General features: G+C 51.9%; 1 protein-coding gene across 1 annotated transcript in view; it reads right to left on the bottom strand.

Moving 5' to 3' along the window:
- Nucleotides 1-315: 315 nt before the first annotated feature.
- The window catches only part of ADAM19 (ADAM metallopeptidase domain 19), a 111721-nt gene continuing 97587 nt past the window's right edge, over nt 316-14449 (bottom strand). Inside the window, exons 17-23 of the mRNA XM_045284582.1 lie at nt 12918-12995; nt 12689-12797; nt 11573-11717; nt 10386-10470; nt 9850-10074; nt 4084-4236; nt 316-3209 (exon numbers count right to left, since the gene is read on the bottom strand). Of these exons, the coding sequence (XP_045140517.1) occupies nt 3156-3209; nt 4084-4236; nt 9850-10074; nt 10386-10470; nt 11573-11717; nt 12689-12797; nt 12918-12995 (849 nt within the window). The 3' untranslated portion in view covers nt 316-3155. The remainder of the gene's footprint in view (nt 3210-4083; nt 4237-9849; nt 10075-10385; nt 10471-11572; nt 11718-12688; nt 12798-12917; nt 12996-14449) is intronic.

Raw genomic sequence — 14449 nt, 5'->3', positions numbered from 1 at the left:
TGGGGCAGGAGAGAGGTGATCCTCCTCGAGTTCAACATTTCAGAAACATGGCTCCAAGACCCCTAAGGAATACATCCCTGGCCCACAAAACTCTTTTTTTTCAGCTTTTAAAGAGATTTACAACATCTCTATCAGCACAAACTGCTTGCTAACAGACTGAACTGTAGTTAAGCTCCCCTCCTCCCTGCAGAGCAGAGGACTTCGGACAGCAACCCAAACCCAACCTCAACCCCAACACCCACTGCCTCTCACTCACCCACTCACTGCTATCCAGGCCACGGGACAGAGTAAAGCTGCCCTTTGGGGTTCCCGAGGCTGTAACCCTTTACTGGATCAGACAGCCTCATCTTGGGTTCAACGTGCTGACCTTGCAGTTAGCAGCCCAACGCATATCACACTAAGTCACCAAAACCCAACTCATAGTCATTGGGTGGATGCCGACTCTCAGCGACCTTTTGGGACAGAGTAGAGCTGCCTCTGGGAGATTCTGAGACTGCTTATGGGAGTAGAAAGCCCCATCTTTCTCCGGAGGAGTGGCTGGTGGTTTTGAGCTGCCGACCTTACAGTTAGTAGCCAGGCATGTAACCACAACACCTCCAGAGCCCCAGGGACCCCTTAAAAAGTCAATAGCATTTGGGTCAATTCTGACTCATAGTGACCCCCTGTGTGTCTGTGTGAAATTGTTCCACACGATCTTCAATAGCACCCGCCTCACCACCATCCCACCCCTCACCAAATTCTGAGCACAAGAAATTCCCTGTCTCTAGCTGTCTCTAGGCTTGCTACCTGCCTATGAACGAAAATCCATTTTCTGCCTGAGCGTTGAGAGGTTTGCAGATCTTGTGATGTGAGGGGCCTCCCTATGGCAACTGCCTCCCTGACGACCCCTATTATAATATTCCCTTTCTCCTGCATGTCATAACATTTTCTGATAAAGCCTCCTTTTCACCAAGTCGGAATGGTTTTATTTGACACGTCAAGTAAAGCCCGGTGGGCACAAGAGGGAAAGGAGGAGTGTGATTGAACAGCTGGTCTCCCTCTCAGGAAACTCATGTAAAAATCGCCACACTGTCCGTTCTCAGCTTCCTGGGTGAAGCCAGGAGGGACACGACATGCAAGTAGAACTGCATGTCAAAATTCCCATCTCAATCAAACTGAAAAAGATTTTTTAAAAACCCTACCATCTTCCAGTTCACATTACAATTTTATGGAATGAAGGTGTGTGAAGACAACAAAAAGCCAACTCTGGTCTCTCTTTTGTGTGGCTCCGGGAGAGAGGATTTTGGGTTTCAAAAGCTTGGCAGTCACACGGCGGTGGTTCCCCGTTCACGGCAGAGTGGCCATCCCTGAGCAGGGGGAGAAGGACCCACAGGCCTTTGGCCCCAGCCTGGAGGCATCTGGGGAGGCTGTTTACATGGGAGGCTGTGCCTCGACTTCATCTGGCAGCAAAGATGGGGCAAGTAGGGTCCAGAGAGAAGGGCGCAGCCCTTGGCAGGGAGAGAGGAGCACATGGAAGTCTCCAGAGAAACTCTCTGCCTGGTATCTATCTCATGTACCTCATGTGTGTCCCCAGGGGCATGTCTCATAGGCCCACTTGTCTGTGAACACAAGAACCCGAAGAAGCACCGCTTGTACACAGAGAATGGTAAAGAGGCCCAGGGGTGGGGCCCAGGGAGCTGAAGGCTCAATTTCTCCCCTGCGCTGACGTTCCCCAGAGCAAGGAGTTGCCTAACTCCGTGCAAGTGAAGAGTTTCCTGAACGCTCTCAGGCAGCTGCCCTCAGCCCCGTTGGAGAAGGGAAGAGTTGCTCAGTGAAGGAATGTCACCCCCAGCTACTTTGTGGAAATTGTTCTACCCAGCAGAACCCCTACAACACACCCACCTTCCTTCCCGGCTCCACTGACCTGTCTGTGAGGCTCATTTCACAGTGGGAAGAAGGAAGAGGGAAAGGGAGAAAGGGCGGGGGCAGGAGGTAGTCCTTGTCAGGCTCTGTTAGAAAAGACAGAGGCCATGTTGACTCCTGTTTTTTCTCCTCAGGACTCCCCAACGCCCCCAACCCCTTGCCTTCTGCTCTCTCCTCCCAGGCACCAGTCCCTCCTCCAGGCAGTGAACAGACCACCAGGGAGACTTCTCATAGGTGGGGTTCCTAGGACATCTGCTCTCTTTACTACACCGCTGTCTTTCTTGGTGGGCTCTGCCTAGAGTTAGGCTCAAGAGTAGGGAGAAAGACCCATACCCACTGAGGTCACAAGACACAAGGAAGAAGAAAGCTCTAACTCCATGCTTCAGTCTAGGCAGGTCAAATCATCTCAGGATCCAACGCAGGACATCCAGGTGGCCAAGCCTTGAGGCAGGACCCTTTGAGGTCACCAGCACCAGGCCACCGGTAAGTTAGGATGGCTGAGGGTCCCTTCCCTAAAGCAGCGCACATCAGAGCGGTCTAGCGAACAAGGAAGAAATCAAAAGCACGGAGCACTTGATATGGAAGTAAATCACAGAGCCAACGAGAATTACAGTCGCGACCTTTGGCATTATGGCTCAGAGGAGGCCCAAGCCTGGTGCTCCCCCTGCTGTCTGCATCGCCTTACAAACAGTACCTGTCTGAGTCAGAGTGACCCGTGTGGATATAGGGAAGGCGGAAGGGGGGGTGGGGGTAGGGATTTGGGGAGTGGACTGTCCACGTGCAGCCAGAAGCAGTTGCCTCAGATCATCCAGCAAGACCTGAGTAGGGCCCTGGCAGTGGCTGCTCTGACCCCTTCCTCCATTCTTGGAGTGGACATGTGTCCAGCCTGAGACCTTCAGGAAGCCAGAAGCGACAGAAAGCTCTCATGGAAGCCCTCCCCATGGGAACAGGTTTCTCCAAGGAACATCCTGGACACATCACCTCTGGGTCGAGGGGACAGCTGAAGGGAGACTACCATTCGTTGCCCTGTGCGTCCCCCTTTCTACCCGGAACGGTATATTGCACAAAACCACCCTTCGATTCTGTCGGCAGTGGTCCCGCGGGGCTTTGGGAGGTGCTGAATCCAGGAGATTTTCAGAGAGGGGTGGTTCCAGGAGGAGGGAGGAGGAGAGCAGGGACGCTGGACAGGCTTCTTCCAGATGCCATGGGCCCTGGGGACTGCTCAAGAGAAGGGGGAAAGCCCCTGCCCAGGTCTAGACTTTGGAGCGAGTCATTCCCCCGACCATCTGTGACCTGTATTCAGGAAACTGCAGAAAGAAGGGGGTGGGGGAGAGAAACATCAGTCAATGCACTTGGGCTCCGTGAAGAGCTGAGCCCATGCTTTCAGGGGGTTGGGAGGATAGATGGACACACTCGTCCCGAAGAGAGACGGACGGTCCCTGTGGCAGGTCTTCAGTGAGAGGCAGTGGTGCCCTATCAGGAGCAGAAGACTCCTGCCTCCCTCCTGCCACAGTTATTTCCTGGGGCCTGATGGTAAGACAGGTCGGTCAACCAGTTTCCTCACCGCATCCCCTTTCTACCCTCCTCGCAGGACTGGCAGCCTGACAAGAAGCCAGTCACAGAGAAGTACGAAGAGTGGCCATTTGCTCTGCCTTCAAAGCAACCTCAGGAGGCTGGTTACTGCTGTCCCTTATGGCGTTTGTACAGTTGAGGAGACTTTGGGGCAGGGTCCTCAAACTACGGCCCGTGGGCCACATGTGGCCCAAGGAGAACATGTATCCAACCCACCCGGTGTTTTTGCCCCATTTGCTTTTTCACTTCAGAATAAGGTATGTCCAGTGTGCATAGGAATTTGTTCATAGTTTTTTTAAAAAAACTATAGTCCGGCCCTCCAACGGGTCTGAGGGACAGTGAACTGGCCCCCTGTTTAAAAAGTTTGAGGACCCCTGCTCTAGAGTGATTAGCTTGGGGTCCCTCCGCTGGTCACGTGCGGGCTGGGGTTGGAAGCCCCAGATGTCTGTCTCTAGAGCTTAGACTCCTCATGAAACCAGAAACGCTTGGACTCATTTAAGGGCAAGCCAATGGGTAACGCCACGCTTCATTGCTCATCTTTTGTGTCCTGAAACCCATACTTCCCGCACCGAGTCCCTGGGAAGCAGCGAGCTTTAGCCTGTGACTCACCTTTGGGGGCGGTGCTGCCAGCGGCCTGAGCAGCTGACGGTCAGCCGTGGAGGGTAGCAGAATGGAGGTACCGCCTTGCTTTGGGAAGGCCTTGCGGCCTGGCACCGGGTTAGCTGGCAGGGCCTTCTGGGGCGGCTGGGGTCGAGCGAGAGCCTGAAAAGAAAGCAGCAAGCCTTACTCAGAGACCAGAGGGGCATGTCAAACAAAACGTTCTCAGTCTACCAGGGCCAAATCCAATGATATACTGTTACCAATTGTCCCTGGGGAAACTTGGTGACCCCATGTGTATCAGAGGAGGATTGTTGTTTTTTTTAAGTTTCTTGTGCCGTTGCTGAGCATGTACGCAGAAAAACAGACCCCAGCTCACCCGTTTCCACATGTATAATTCAGTGGCATCAGTGACCTCCTTGCGAGTTACGTAACCATTCTCACTCTCGGTCGATGACTCCCCCTGGGATTGTGACCCCATCTTTCGAGTGGCTAGGAGTTGGAATCGACTGCAGTGGATGGGCTGTCACGTCGATCCCCAAAGGTCATTCTTAAAAGGGCATAATGCCCAACAAGGACATCTGTAAACTGCTTAAGCCAAACTATGGTTTGGTTCTAAGAGACTCTGGGAGATATTTTTTTGATTGAAGTTTGCAAGTTTACATCTCAGGAGTTCATCCAGGCCCCGTGGCTTCTTTTCTGCACCCTCTCCCCTTCTAATCAGGATCTTCTACAGAACCCCTGGTCAGAATGTTCCGCAATGATAGCTGGGCACCAGGGAATTCCTCTGGTCTCATGGCGAAGGGAGCAGTTGTTCCCGGAAGCTATCAGTCCCAGCGCCAGGCCCCGACCCTCCTTCCTCTGTGGCTGCAGGGAAGCGGAGACCAGTTCTGGTGCTGTGGATCAGTTCATTGCCATCAGGTCTGTGCTGACTCACAGTGGCCCTACAGGACAGGGAAAACTACCCCTGTGGGCTTCTGAGGACCTCTTCTTTCTCCCACAGAGCGGCTGGTCGTTTGGAACTTCTGGCTTGTGGTTCGCAGCCCATCAAGTAACTACTCAGCCACCGGGGGTCTTAGCGCCTTGGATAGTACCTTATACACTCTTAAGAGCTCAGGCACCGCACAGTGACCACACATGGGAGCTCAGGCACCTCGGCATCATCTTCCACAGGAAACTCCGGAGGGAGAGCAGAAGCACTGAACTGACTAGGTCAGTTAACTGGGATGTCTCAAGAATGTGACCCAAATCCTCCCAACCAAAGAGCCCAAACGGAGGTGTTTGGCTATACAGAAGCAATCCACAGCAGCTGCCCTATTTTGTGGTTGTAAACAATACATCACGTTCTCCTGCAGGCTTTGTAATGGCTGCTTTTGTGGAGGAAGATCACCAGGCCTTTCTTCTGAGGCTCCCCTAGGTGGACTTAATTAACTCCATATTTTGGGTTAGCATCCAAGCACATAATCCACCCAGTGATGCCCATCAGTTCCCATTAAAACATGTGTGTGTGTGTGTGTGTGTGTAAAATGTGTCTAAAAAAAAAATGTGTCTAAATACTCCGAAGAGGGGAGAGCAACTTGGCAGGATTTATTCAAATTAGAAACAACTCTTTGAATAATTTCACTTCCTATTGTCTACGCTGGAGGACTCTGCACATGTGCACAGAAATAATAATACGAAGACGTTCCTTACAGCACTATGTAGTACAAACATCCACGTTTTCCACCTACTGAGACATCAGGGAACTGTGGGACAGCATATAAAAAGGAACAAGGTAGATTGACATTGGAGGAAGGTTCAAGATGGGTTGTTAGGTGCACAGAGCAAGCTGGATCACAGGCTGTGAGGGAGGCCGGTTCATGTAAAACAAGTCACAACACACACGTGCACACACACTGAATACAAGAATGTCAGGAAGGCTAAGACCAAATTGATAACTGAAGTGACTTTTGGAGAGGGGACAGGCAGAGGGTATGAGTGGGAAGGGGCTCAACTAGGTAAACATTCAATTTTTAGCAAAAGCGCATTTGTGTGTTACCTGTGCAAAGATAGAAAACAAATAAAACCCAAAGACCCAGATTTCCGCTCCTCAGAGACCTCCTATGAGAGGCACAATTAACAGGGAGCTCACCTTCCCACTTTCACATACTGTGTCACCTTCTCCACGCAGCCCTCCTGGACTACCTTCCTCACAATGACAGCCACTGCCAGCATGACGTGGGTCAATCCCAGCCCCTTTCATTCTGCTCCACTTTACCCCCTGCAATGACACCCTCCTTCCCATATTCTATAAAACCGAGTTATTTATGAAGTTAACTGTTTAAGGACGGGTCACTAATATGATAGAGCTTCCAAAAGTTCCATTATCTTTCCATCTCAATTTCCATGTTCTTCCGAAGGCCTCTGAGTTACTTAGTTTATTGTGCCAACCTGGCCAATAAATACATGTGGGGTTAATTGAAGGGCGGAGGGATAAATGGCTCAATCAGCCTCGCCTTTCTAGTTCTTGGGTCTCTTGCTTTCTGATGGTCGGACCAGGGTGCAGCTGACTTAGCCAGTTCCCTGCTTTAGCTGGCAAAGCGCACTTCCTACAAGACATCCCCGAGGAGAAGCCACATGGACCTACCCCAATGCAGCCCTGGGTGCTGGAGCAGCCATGTGGAGACCCCTGCCAGTGCTGAGATGCTTACACACTCACTGACTCGGCTTTCCTCCTGCAGTCAGCATCATTGCGTCTGTTTTGTGAGATGGAAGAGGACTTTGTGGACTGGTGTTGGACATAGGGGTTAATGGGTTAATGTTGGACTTGTGGGTTTGGACAGCACTGGGTTGGGATGTTTTCTTGATGCACACTTAACCTTTATATAAAACTCTCTCTTATACATGAGTTTCTGTGGATTTGTTTCTCTAAAGTACCCAGACTAACACAGTCTCCTTGTACATCTTAAGATTCCCCAGCAAAGCCTCCAAGATACAAGCAATCCAAACACAGCTGTCGGGTCGATGCCGGCTCATAGCAACCCTATAGGACAGGGCAGAACTGACCCTGTGGGTCGACTCTAACTCCCTACAGGAGTAGGAAGCCCTTTCTCTCGTGGAATGGCTGATGGCTTCAAACTGCTGATCTTGCAGTTAGCACCCCAACTCATAACCACTACACCATCATGCAAATTAGTATTGAGATTAGCATTACAGACAGACAGACGGATGGGTTTCTGAGCTAGCTAGATTTCATAGAATGCAAATGCTTTTCTTTTTGTGGATGACTAAAAAAAAAAAACAACAATGAGGTAGGACAGAATGGACGGTACTCCCCATAAATCCACAAACTGGTTGGGTTTGGGCACAAAGACAATCCCTCAGGTGGGAGCTCCAATGCCTGCTGCCCTTGATCTTGTTCTCCTTTCCAAGCAGGTCACTAATGAGCATAATAAGAAGGTCTAACAAGCAAGTCTGCAGAGAGGGAAGGGGAGAGTCAGAGAAGCAGGATTTTCCACAAGAAGCTTCTGGGCCTTCAGAAACTGAATGCAGACGCCAAGGCACAGAGCAGAGCAGCAACTCCTGTGACAAAAGCACTGTTGTGTAGCTCCATCCTCTCCCTGCAGGGCAGTTCAGGACAGCCTCCAAATCAGCGGGATCAGAGGCAGGACAGAGGCGTTCTGGGGGAGCAGCAGCTGGGCGCAGATGTCGGAGTGCAGCTGGAGATTCTGTGCTCCCTCCGCTGCTGACGAGCGAAACGAGCAATCGGGACAGGGGTGTCATCGGGGCCCTGGTGCCTAAGCAGCCTGTGAGGGCCCCCCCCCCCCCCCCCCCCAAAGCAGTGTCCTAGCACAGCCCTGTCTCATCTGACCAGGGACCACACAGGCACCGTTCTCCACAGAAGCGCCCTTGCCCACCCCAGGACTCCCTTCCTCAGGGAGCTGCCCTCCATCCCCTCCACCATTCGGATTGCAGTCAGATACCAGAGCCACTTCTTGACAACCCAGTTTTTATGGCCTCTCCAACCCAGTGCCATGGAGTCAACGCCAATTCATGGCAACACCAGGGTGTCCAAGCAGCGTTGTGTGCTCCATAGAGTTTTTAGCAGCTGGTTTTCTGGAGGCAGACTGCCAGGCCTTTCTTCCTATGTGCCTCTGGATAGACTAAAACCTCCAACCTACTAGTTAGTAGTGAAATGTATTAACCTTTTGAACCATCTAACCCAGTGGTTCTCAACCTGTGGGTCTCGACCCCTTTGGGGGTCAAACGACCCTTTCACAGGGGTCGCCTGATTCATAACAGTAGCAAAATGACAGTGATGAAGTAGCAACGAAAATAATTTTATGGTTGGTGGGGGGTCACCACAACATGAGGAACTGTATGAAAGGTTCGTGGCATTAGGAAGGTTGAGAACCACTGATCTAACCAGAAGCAAACCAAACTCACTGCCATCCATTCTTTGAATAAGCCTCCAATGTGTTGTTTTTTTAGGAATCAGGATCTGAGCAGACAACTTCCCTCCCCCACTCTGGCATTCTCCCTCCTGCTGCACCTGTGACCCTCCTGCACCCTTGCTTCCTCCCATCCCTCTCCATCTCCTCTTCTCTCTTCCTCCTCCTCCCTCCTCTTTTTCCTTTCTCCCTCCCTTGCTTCTCACTCAGTCATTCTGCTCTCTTTCCTCGTTGAGTTTCCCCAGCTACCCAGCCCCAGATGCGCGGACCCAGGGAACCACACCCTCAGTGCTTAGAATCCAAGCCAGCTAGAAACCAGGAGGACCTGGGAACCAAGTCCAAAAAGAGCAACCCCACAAGGACTCTGAGGGGCCCAACCCAAACACCCAGGTTCGACTCAGGAAGGTCCCCACCTAGTCACCCCTGGAAACACCTGTGTCTGCCTTGGGGGACTGCCCACCAGAGGGTACAGGTGGCGCTGGCAGAGCACATGTTTGTTGAGTGAGCAGGCTGCTGGGCAGGGTGGCTCTGCCACCAGTGAGCAGAGAGGTGGGGGTGCAGCCTGGGCCTCCCTCACACATCCTCAGAAGAACAGAGCAGCAAGGGCGCCTCCCTCAGGAAGACTTTTGAATTCGTGGAGACCAGCAAGTGCCGCTGGTGTCTTCTCTGCAGCATAACCCCCCCACTGCCATCAAGTTTATTCCAAATCATGCAGGATCGAACTGCTGCTAGGACTTCTGGGAGATTTACCAGAGCAGAGAGCCGTCCTGCTGAATGTTTGATGGATTTGAGCCAATTGCCTTTGGCAGGGATGGGCCCAACACTCCACCCACTGTGCCACAAAGGTTCATAGTGAAAGTGTAGGGATGCCAAACTCAGGCTTGGGGGTCACAGATGGCTCCTTGAAGGAAGGGACATGAGGATGAACAGGAGCAGGCCCTGCAGAGGGGAGGGGTGTCTCAGGCACATGCAGCAGCCGCATTAGCAACGACCAAGAGGGAAAAGTGGAGAACACAGGGAACTGCAAACTCCTTAGAGGTAGAAGGTGGGTAAGCAACGACCAAGAGGGAAAAGTGGAGAACACAGGGAACTGCAAACTCCTTAGAGGTAGAAGGTGGGTAACAGCTTGTCCTAAAACAGGCCAAGCAGGGAGAGATACCCCAAGGTTTGGAAGAGAGTGCTGTGTGTGTGTGTGTGTGTGTGTGTGTGTGCACACATGTACCTCCATGGCCATGGCTCTGTGTGCCCTTAGATCCACCAGAATGAAGGAAAGGCAAGTTTCGTTTTCCCAGCCAGCGTATTCCCTTCTGCCAGTGCCCTTCACAGTCACACCACTGAGAGCCCGTACCTGGGAGAGGATGTGATTGGGTGCGGGAGGTGCTGGCCGGCTCGGGGGAAGCCTCCGAGATGACTCCTTCCTCTCGATTTGAGGCCTGGCTCCTGGGCTGTTTCTAACAGTCTTGCTGAGGTATGCCGGCAGGGATGCAGGGGGGGACCCCCCCAGCAGGTAGTCTGGAGGAGGCCGCGGAGGAGGCTGGAGGGCTTGCCTCGGGGTCTCAGGGGTGTAGGTCACCTGTATGCATAAGACAAGGAACAACCAAAACAGAGTTCCTCAATGTACTTAAAAAATCAGGGCTTCCCCCCCACCCTTCAGGTGACCAGGGTGCTCAGAGGGCAGGATGGCCTGTTAAATTCCTACAATATTTCCAAGGTCAGACCAACCTTCAAAGTCACTAAGAGATATCAGAACCAAGGGACAGTTTCCGCTCCTGTAAAATGGCTGTGGTTACCAATCCGAGAGCGTAACAAGGGCTTTGAGGAAAACCCCGCAGACCCTGGGGGCCAAGGGACAGGGAACCAAGTGCCACGGGGCACGGACCTTACCTTTCGCTTACTCTGGGGGGTCTGCAACTTGAAGGTTGGGTTGGCATGACCACTTCCGCTGCTCTGAGACACCCTGAAGGGGCAACTAGAAATAAGAATTGGGGGTGTGGGGAGGAAGTGGAGGATATTTACAAAGTGTTGGTAGCCGAGTTCATTCTGATCCGAGTCTAGCAACAAGCAGCTGGATTTGTCCCCAGCAAATGTCACTGCCCAATTCTACAAGGGATGGGAATTGGTCTCCTCGACACCCAGCTTCTTAGGTATGGAGACCTGAGTCTGGCCAATTGAGGACTCCCAGAGAGGAGAGCTGGCCCAAGCACAGCAGAGCTGTTGCAGCACTTTCTCTCCACCAGTTAAGACCTTCTCTTCTCAGGATATACCAACCATCAATACCACCGAGACAGCCGTCACTCAGGCCACTCAGGAGTAAGTCCCCAAAGGCCTAGGGTTTAAGCTTCTCTCCAAAACAAGGGTCACGGGAGATTTGGAGAGTACCCAGCCTTAATAGCCAAAGAAATGAGCGCGGTTTTTTTAGGTTACACTTTCTCCACAGTGAGGTCCACCCACCATTGTGAACTAAATTGGACAACATGGCAGGCTGCCCTGGTTTCCCAGGATCTTGAAAATTGGGAGCAAATAGGTAACGGACGGCAAAGAGATTCATCGAATGCCATCTTGAAGTAGCTGGAAGTATTCGGCTGAGAGGCATTCTGAAGTCACCAGGTCCCGTGGTGTAGTGGGTTACACACTGAGCTGCTAATCGCAAGACCAGCAGTTCAAAACCACGAGCTGCTGTAAGGGAGAAGATGAGGCTTTCTACACCCCTACAGAGCTCCGGTCTCAGAAATGCAAAGGGGCAGTTCTATCGTGTGCTAGAAGGTCACTACGAGTCAGAACGGCCCTCCTTAGGTTTTCTAGACTGTAAATATTTATGGGAGCAGACAGCCTCATCTTTCTCCTGCAGAGAACCTGCTGCAGTGCTGCGCTTGAGGTCGGCAACCCAGTGCTTCACCGACCCCACCAGCAGGGCTCCTGCCCCAAACCTGAAGCATGGCAGAAAGGAGAGGCAGTGCACACCTTCCGTTCGCCTTCCCTGCATGAGACCCACATGCAGCAAACTTGGAGTCCATCACAGAGAGCTTTATGGCCCACCAGTGGCCCTGAGCCCTTCACAATATTCTGCCTACCTGAAGTGTTGTCTCAACTTGAATGGCAGGGCTGACAGCTTGAGTTGCCCCAGCTTGTTTTTCTGTTTGCAGCAGCAGTACATCAGGATCAGGAACACCAGCACTAAGCTGGCTGCCAACACTCCCGCTACCACAGAGCCAACACCTACCGGGAAAAACCCAAAATGAGGTCAGAAACTCCCCTGGATGAGAGATTCAGACACTCTCCAAGCCAGAACAATGGAGCTCAAACAAGACGTCCCTGATTCCTCTGCGGAGACTTGATTTGCATTGAATTTGTATTGCTTATTTTTAACTTCAAAACATTAGCAAGACACACACACAGTAGGGACCAGTGGGAAACCAGTAGTCCGGGCATCAATGGCCAAAGTGGCTTGCTTTGTACAGAACCACGAACCTCACTTCTCCAGTCCCCCTCACTGAAGAGGATGCCTGTCGAGGCAAACTCTGGTATCGGCTGCCACTCATTTTCAGCACATACACATAACACAGCTCTCCAGCTAGAACTGCTGGCAGGCAACCCACATTTCTACCTTCGTCATCACAACCACCTAACTGCTCTCAAACTGCAAACTTAAGAATAAAAATGAGATTTCTCCCAATGAAACACTACTTTGACCTGCCTTATATGTCGATGTGTAGGAGAGGTGGTTATTCCTAGAAACAGTTTATATTTATTAAATGTTTTTTGCTACTATTAATACATATGTATATATGAAATCATGGGCTGGAACCTCTGAGATTTCCATTAAAAAGCTCTGAACCTTTTCTTCTGAACCTATATCCTCACTCCAGGGAACCCAAGTCACCACAATGTGCCCAGATTCATGATGAGTTTGAAGACTCAGAGGACACTCCCCCAAAGGGACGGGCTTTCCCAATGTCCCACAGGTTCTCCTGTCTCTCCCTCTACCCACAGGCTCCCTGCTCCCCCCGCCCCCCCACCCCAGAGGGAAGGGCGGGAGAGCGGTTGAGCTCAGAACACGCACTCCAGGCTGCTGCCTCGGAGTCCCCAGTCCTCCCTCCCGCTCACTCTGCTTCTCTGTTCCTTGGTTTCCATCATCAGGACAGGAACCCAGCCTTAGCATAGGCACTCCACAGCAGGCCAGCACTCACCCTTGGGGGGCATGGGCCCACTGTCGATGCTCCCCCCGACGCCTGGGGTGTCGCAGAAGGGCGGGGACCAGCCAGGAAAACAGTGGCAGTTCTGGTTGTTGTTGCAGACCTAGAGCAAGGAGAGGGCAAGGTCGAGGTCAGCAGAGTCTCGCACTTCTGAGAGTCCCCACCCACTCCCTGGGCCTTCTCCACGGACACCAGCCGAGAGGAGCCATCTGGCCGCACCTACCCCATGACCATTGCACTTCTTCCCGCAGCCTTCGGTTTCAAAGAAGGAGGTGTTCCTGCACTGCCCCTCAAAGCAAATCTGCAGCAAGAAACACCGAGCCATCAGCGCAAGGAAGGGACCCTGGTTGGGCACCAGAAGCCCTGGCTCTGACACTCAGACCACAGGAAGGAGACGCAGGAAAGGCAGCCACGTCAAGGTAAGCTCCCAGCGAGAAAAACTGAGAACAACCTACAAACCTAAGGTCAGGGCAGCAGCTATCTAAATTCTGGTTTTACTTTGGTAGCTATCAGGGAGATGGGGGAATGGGGAGGGCCACAACCCTTACATTTTAAAAACAGTATCTGTCCTATAACAAACAATAAAACACACTCCGCCACAGAGCTGATTCCAACTCCGAGCCACCACCCCCACCCACCCCTACCGCCCCGCCCCCCTCCGTGGCAGAGTCATGCTGTGCCTGGGGGTTTCTGAGACTAGAAATCGCCGTGGGATTAGAAAGCCTCCTCTTTCTCCCCTGGAGTGGCTGGCAGTCTTGAACTACTGACCTTGCAGTCAGCAGCCCAAAATGTAACCCACTAAGCCACCAGGGCTCCTATGTGTCATTATGTTATACAGTATTATAAACTGAATATATACTAATGTTAACCACGAGGCCACCGGTTCTAACCTACCAGCCCTGGAGAGATGGAGGCTCTCTGCTCCCATAAGGATTTACCGCCTCGGAAACCCAAAGGGCAGTTATACTCTGCCCTATTGGGTTCCTAAGTCAAAATTGGCTGATGACAGTGAACTGGATGTCAATATTAGAGGGAAAATGATGTGGATGACAACAGCCAGCGCTATGCCGGGTATGATACTATCTTCACTGTTAACCCCATGAGATAAAACTCAAACCCACTGCTGTTGAGGCGAAGCCAACTCTGTATCATTCCTATGGGGTGGAACAGAACTGCTTCTTAGAGTTTCCGAGACGAGGAATCTTGACAGGAGCAGGCAGCCTTCTCTCTCTCCCAAGGAATGGCTGGTGGTTTTACGCCACCAACCATGCGGCTAGCAACTCATTGTCTACATAAGGAAAGGGCAACCACTCGCTGCCAGCAAGTCCATTCTGACCCACAATGGCCCTATAAAGAGGGCAGAATTGTCCCCTGGGTGTCTCTGAGGCTGTAACTCTTTGTAGGAGCTCCCAAGGAACAGCTGGTGGTTTTGAGCTGCTGACCATGTGCTTAGCACCCTCCGCCACCAGGGCTCCCATCAATGCCTGGACAGGTGTCATCATTTGCCCCACAGTTCCCTGACTCCCAGTCCATCTTTTAATTCATAAAACAGGTAATGATGAGGAAGAAATGGATAAAAGCTAGTCCCTCTGTTTGCTCAGTACTTATAAGAACTCTAGGGAGTGCAGTCTCTGACTAGTACAACCAATTAACAGATTCACTTGATAACCGCCAAGTTGGTCATTGGAATTTCCGCCCCAATCCCCACCAGAGATGCCTGGGATGAAAGGCCACTGGAACACTGTAGAGCTCAGT

This window comes from Echinops telfairi, unplaced genomic scaffold, assembly GCF_000313985.2.
Source record: "Echinops telfairi isolate 266 unplaced genomic scaffold, ASM31398v2 ScPeMD7_7469;HRSCAF=8507_0, whole genome shotgun sequence".
Taxonomy (NCBI): Eukaryota; Metazoa; Chordata; class Mammalia; order Afrosoricida; family Tenrecidae; genus Echinops; species Echinops telfairi.
This window is presented reverse-complemented; position numbering and strand designations above follow the sequence as displayed.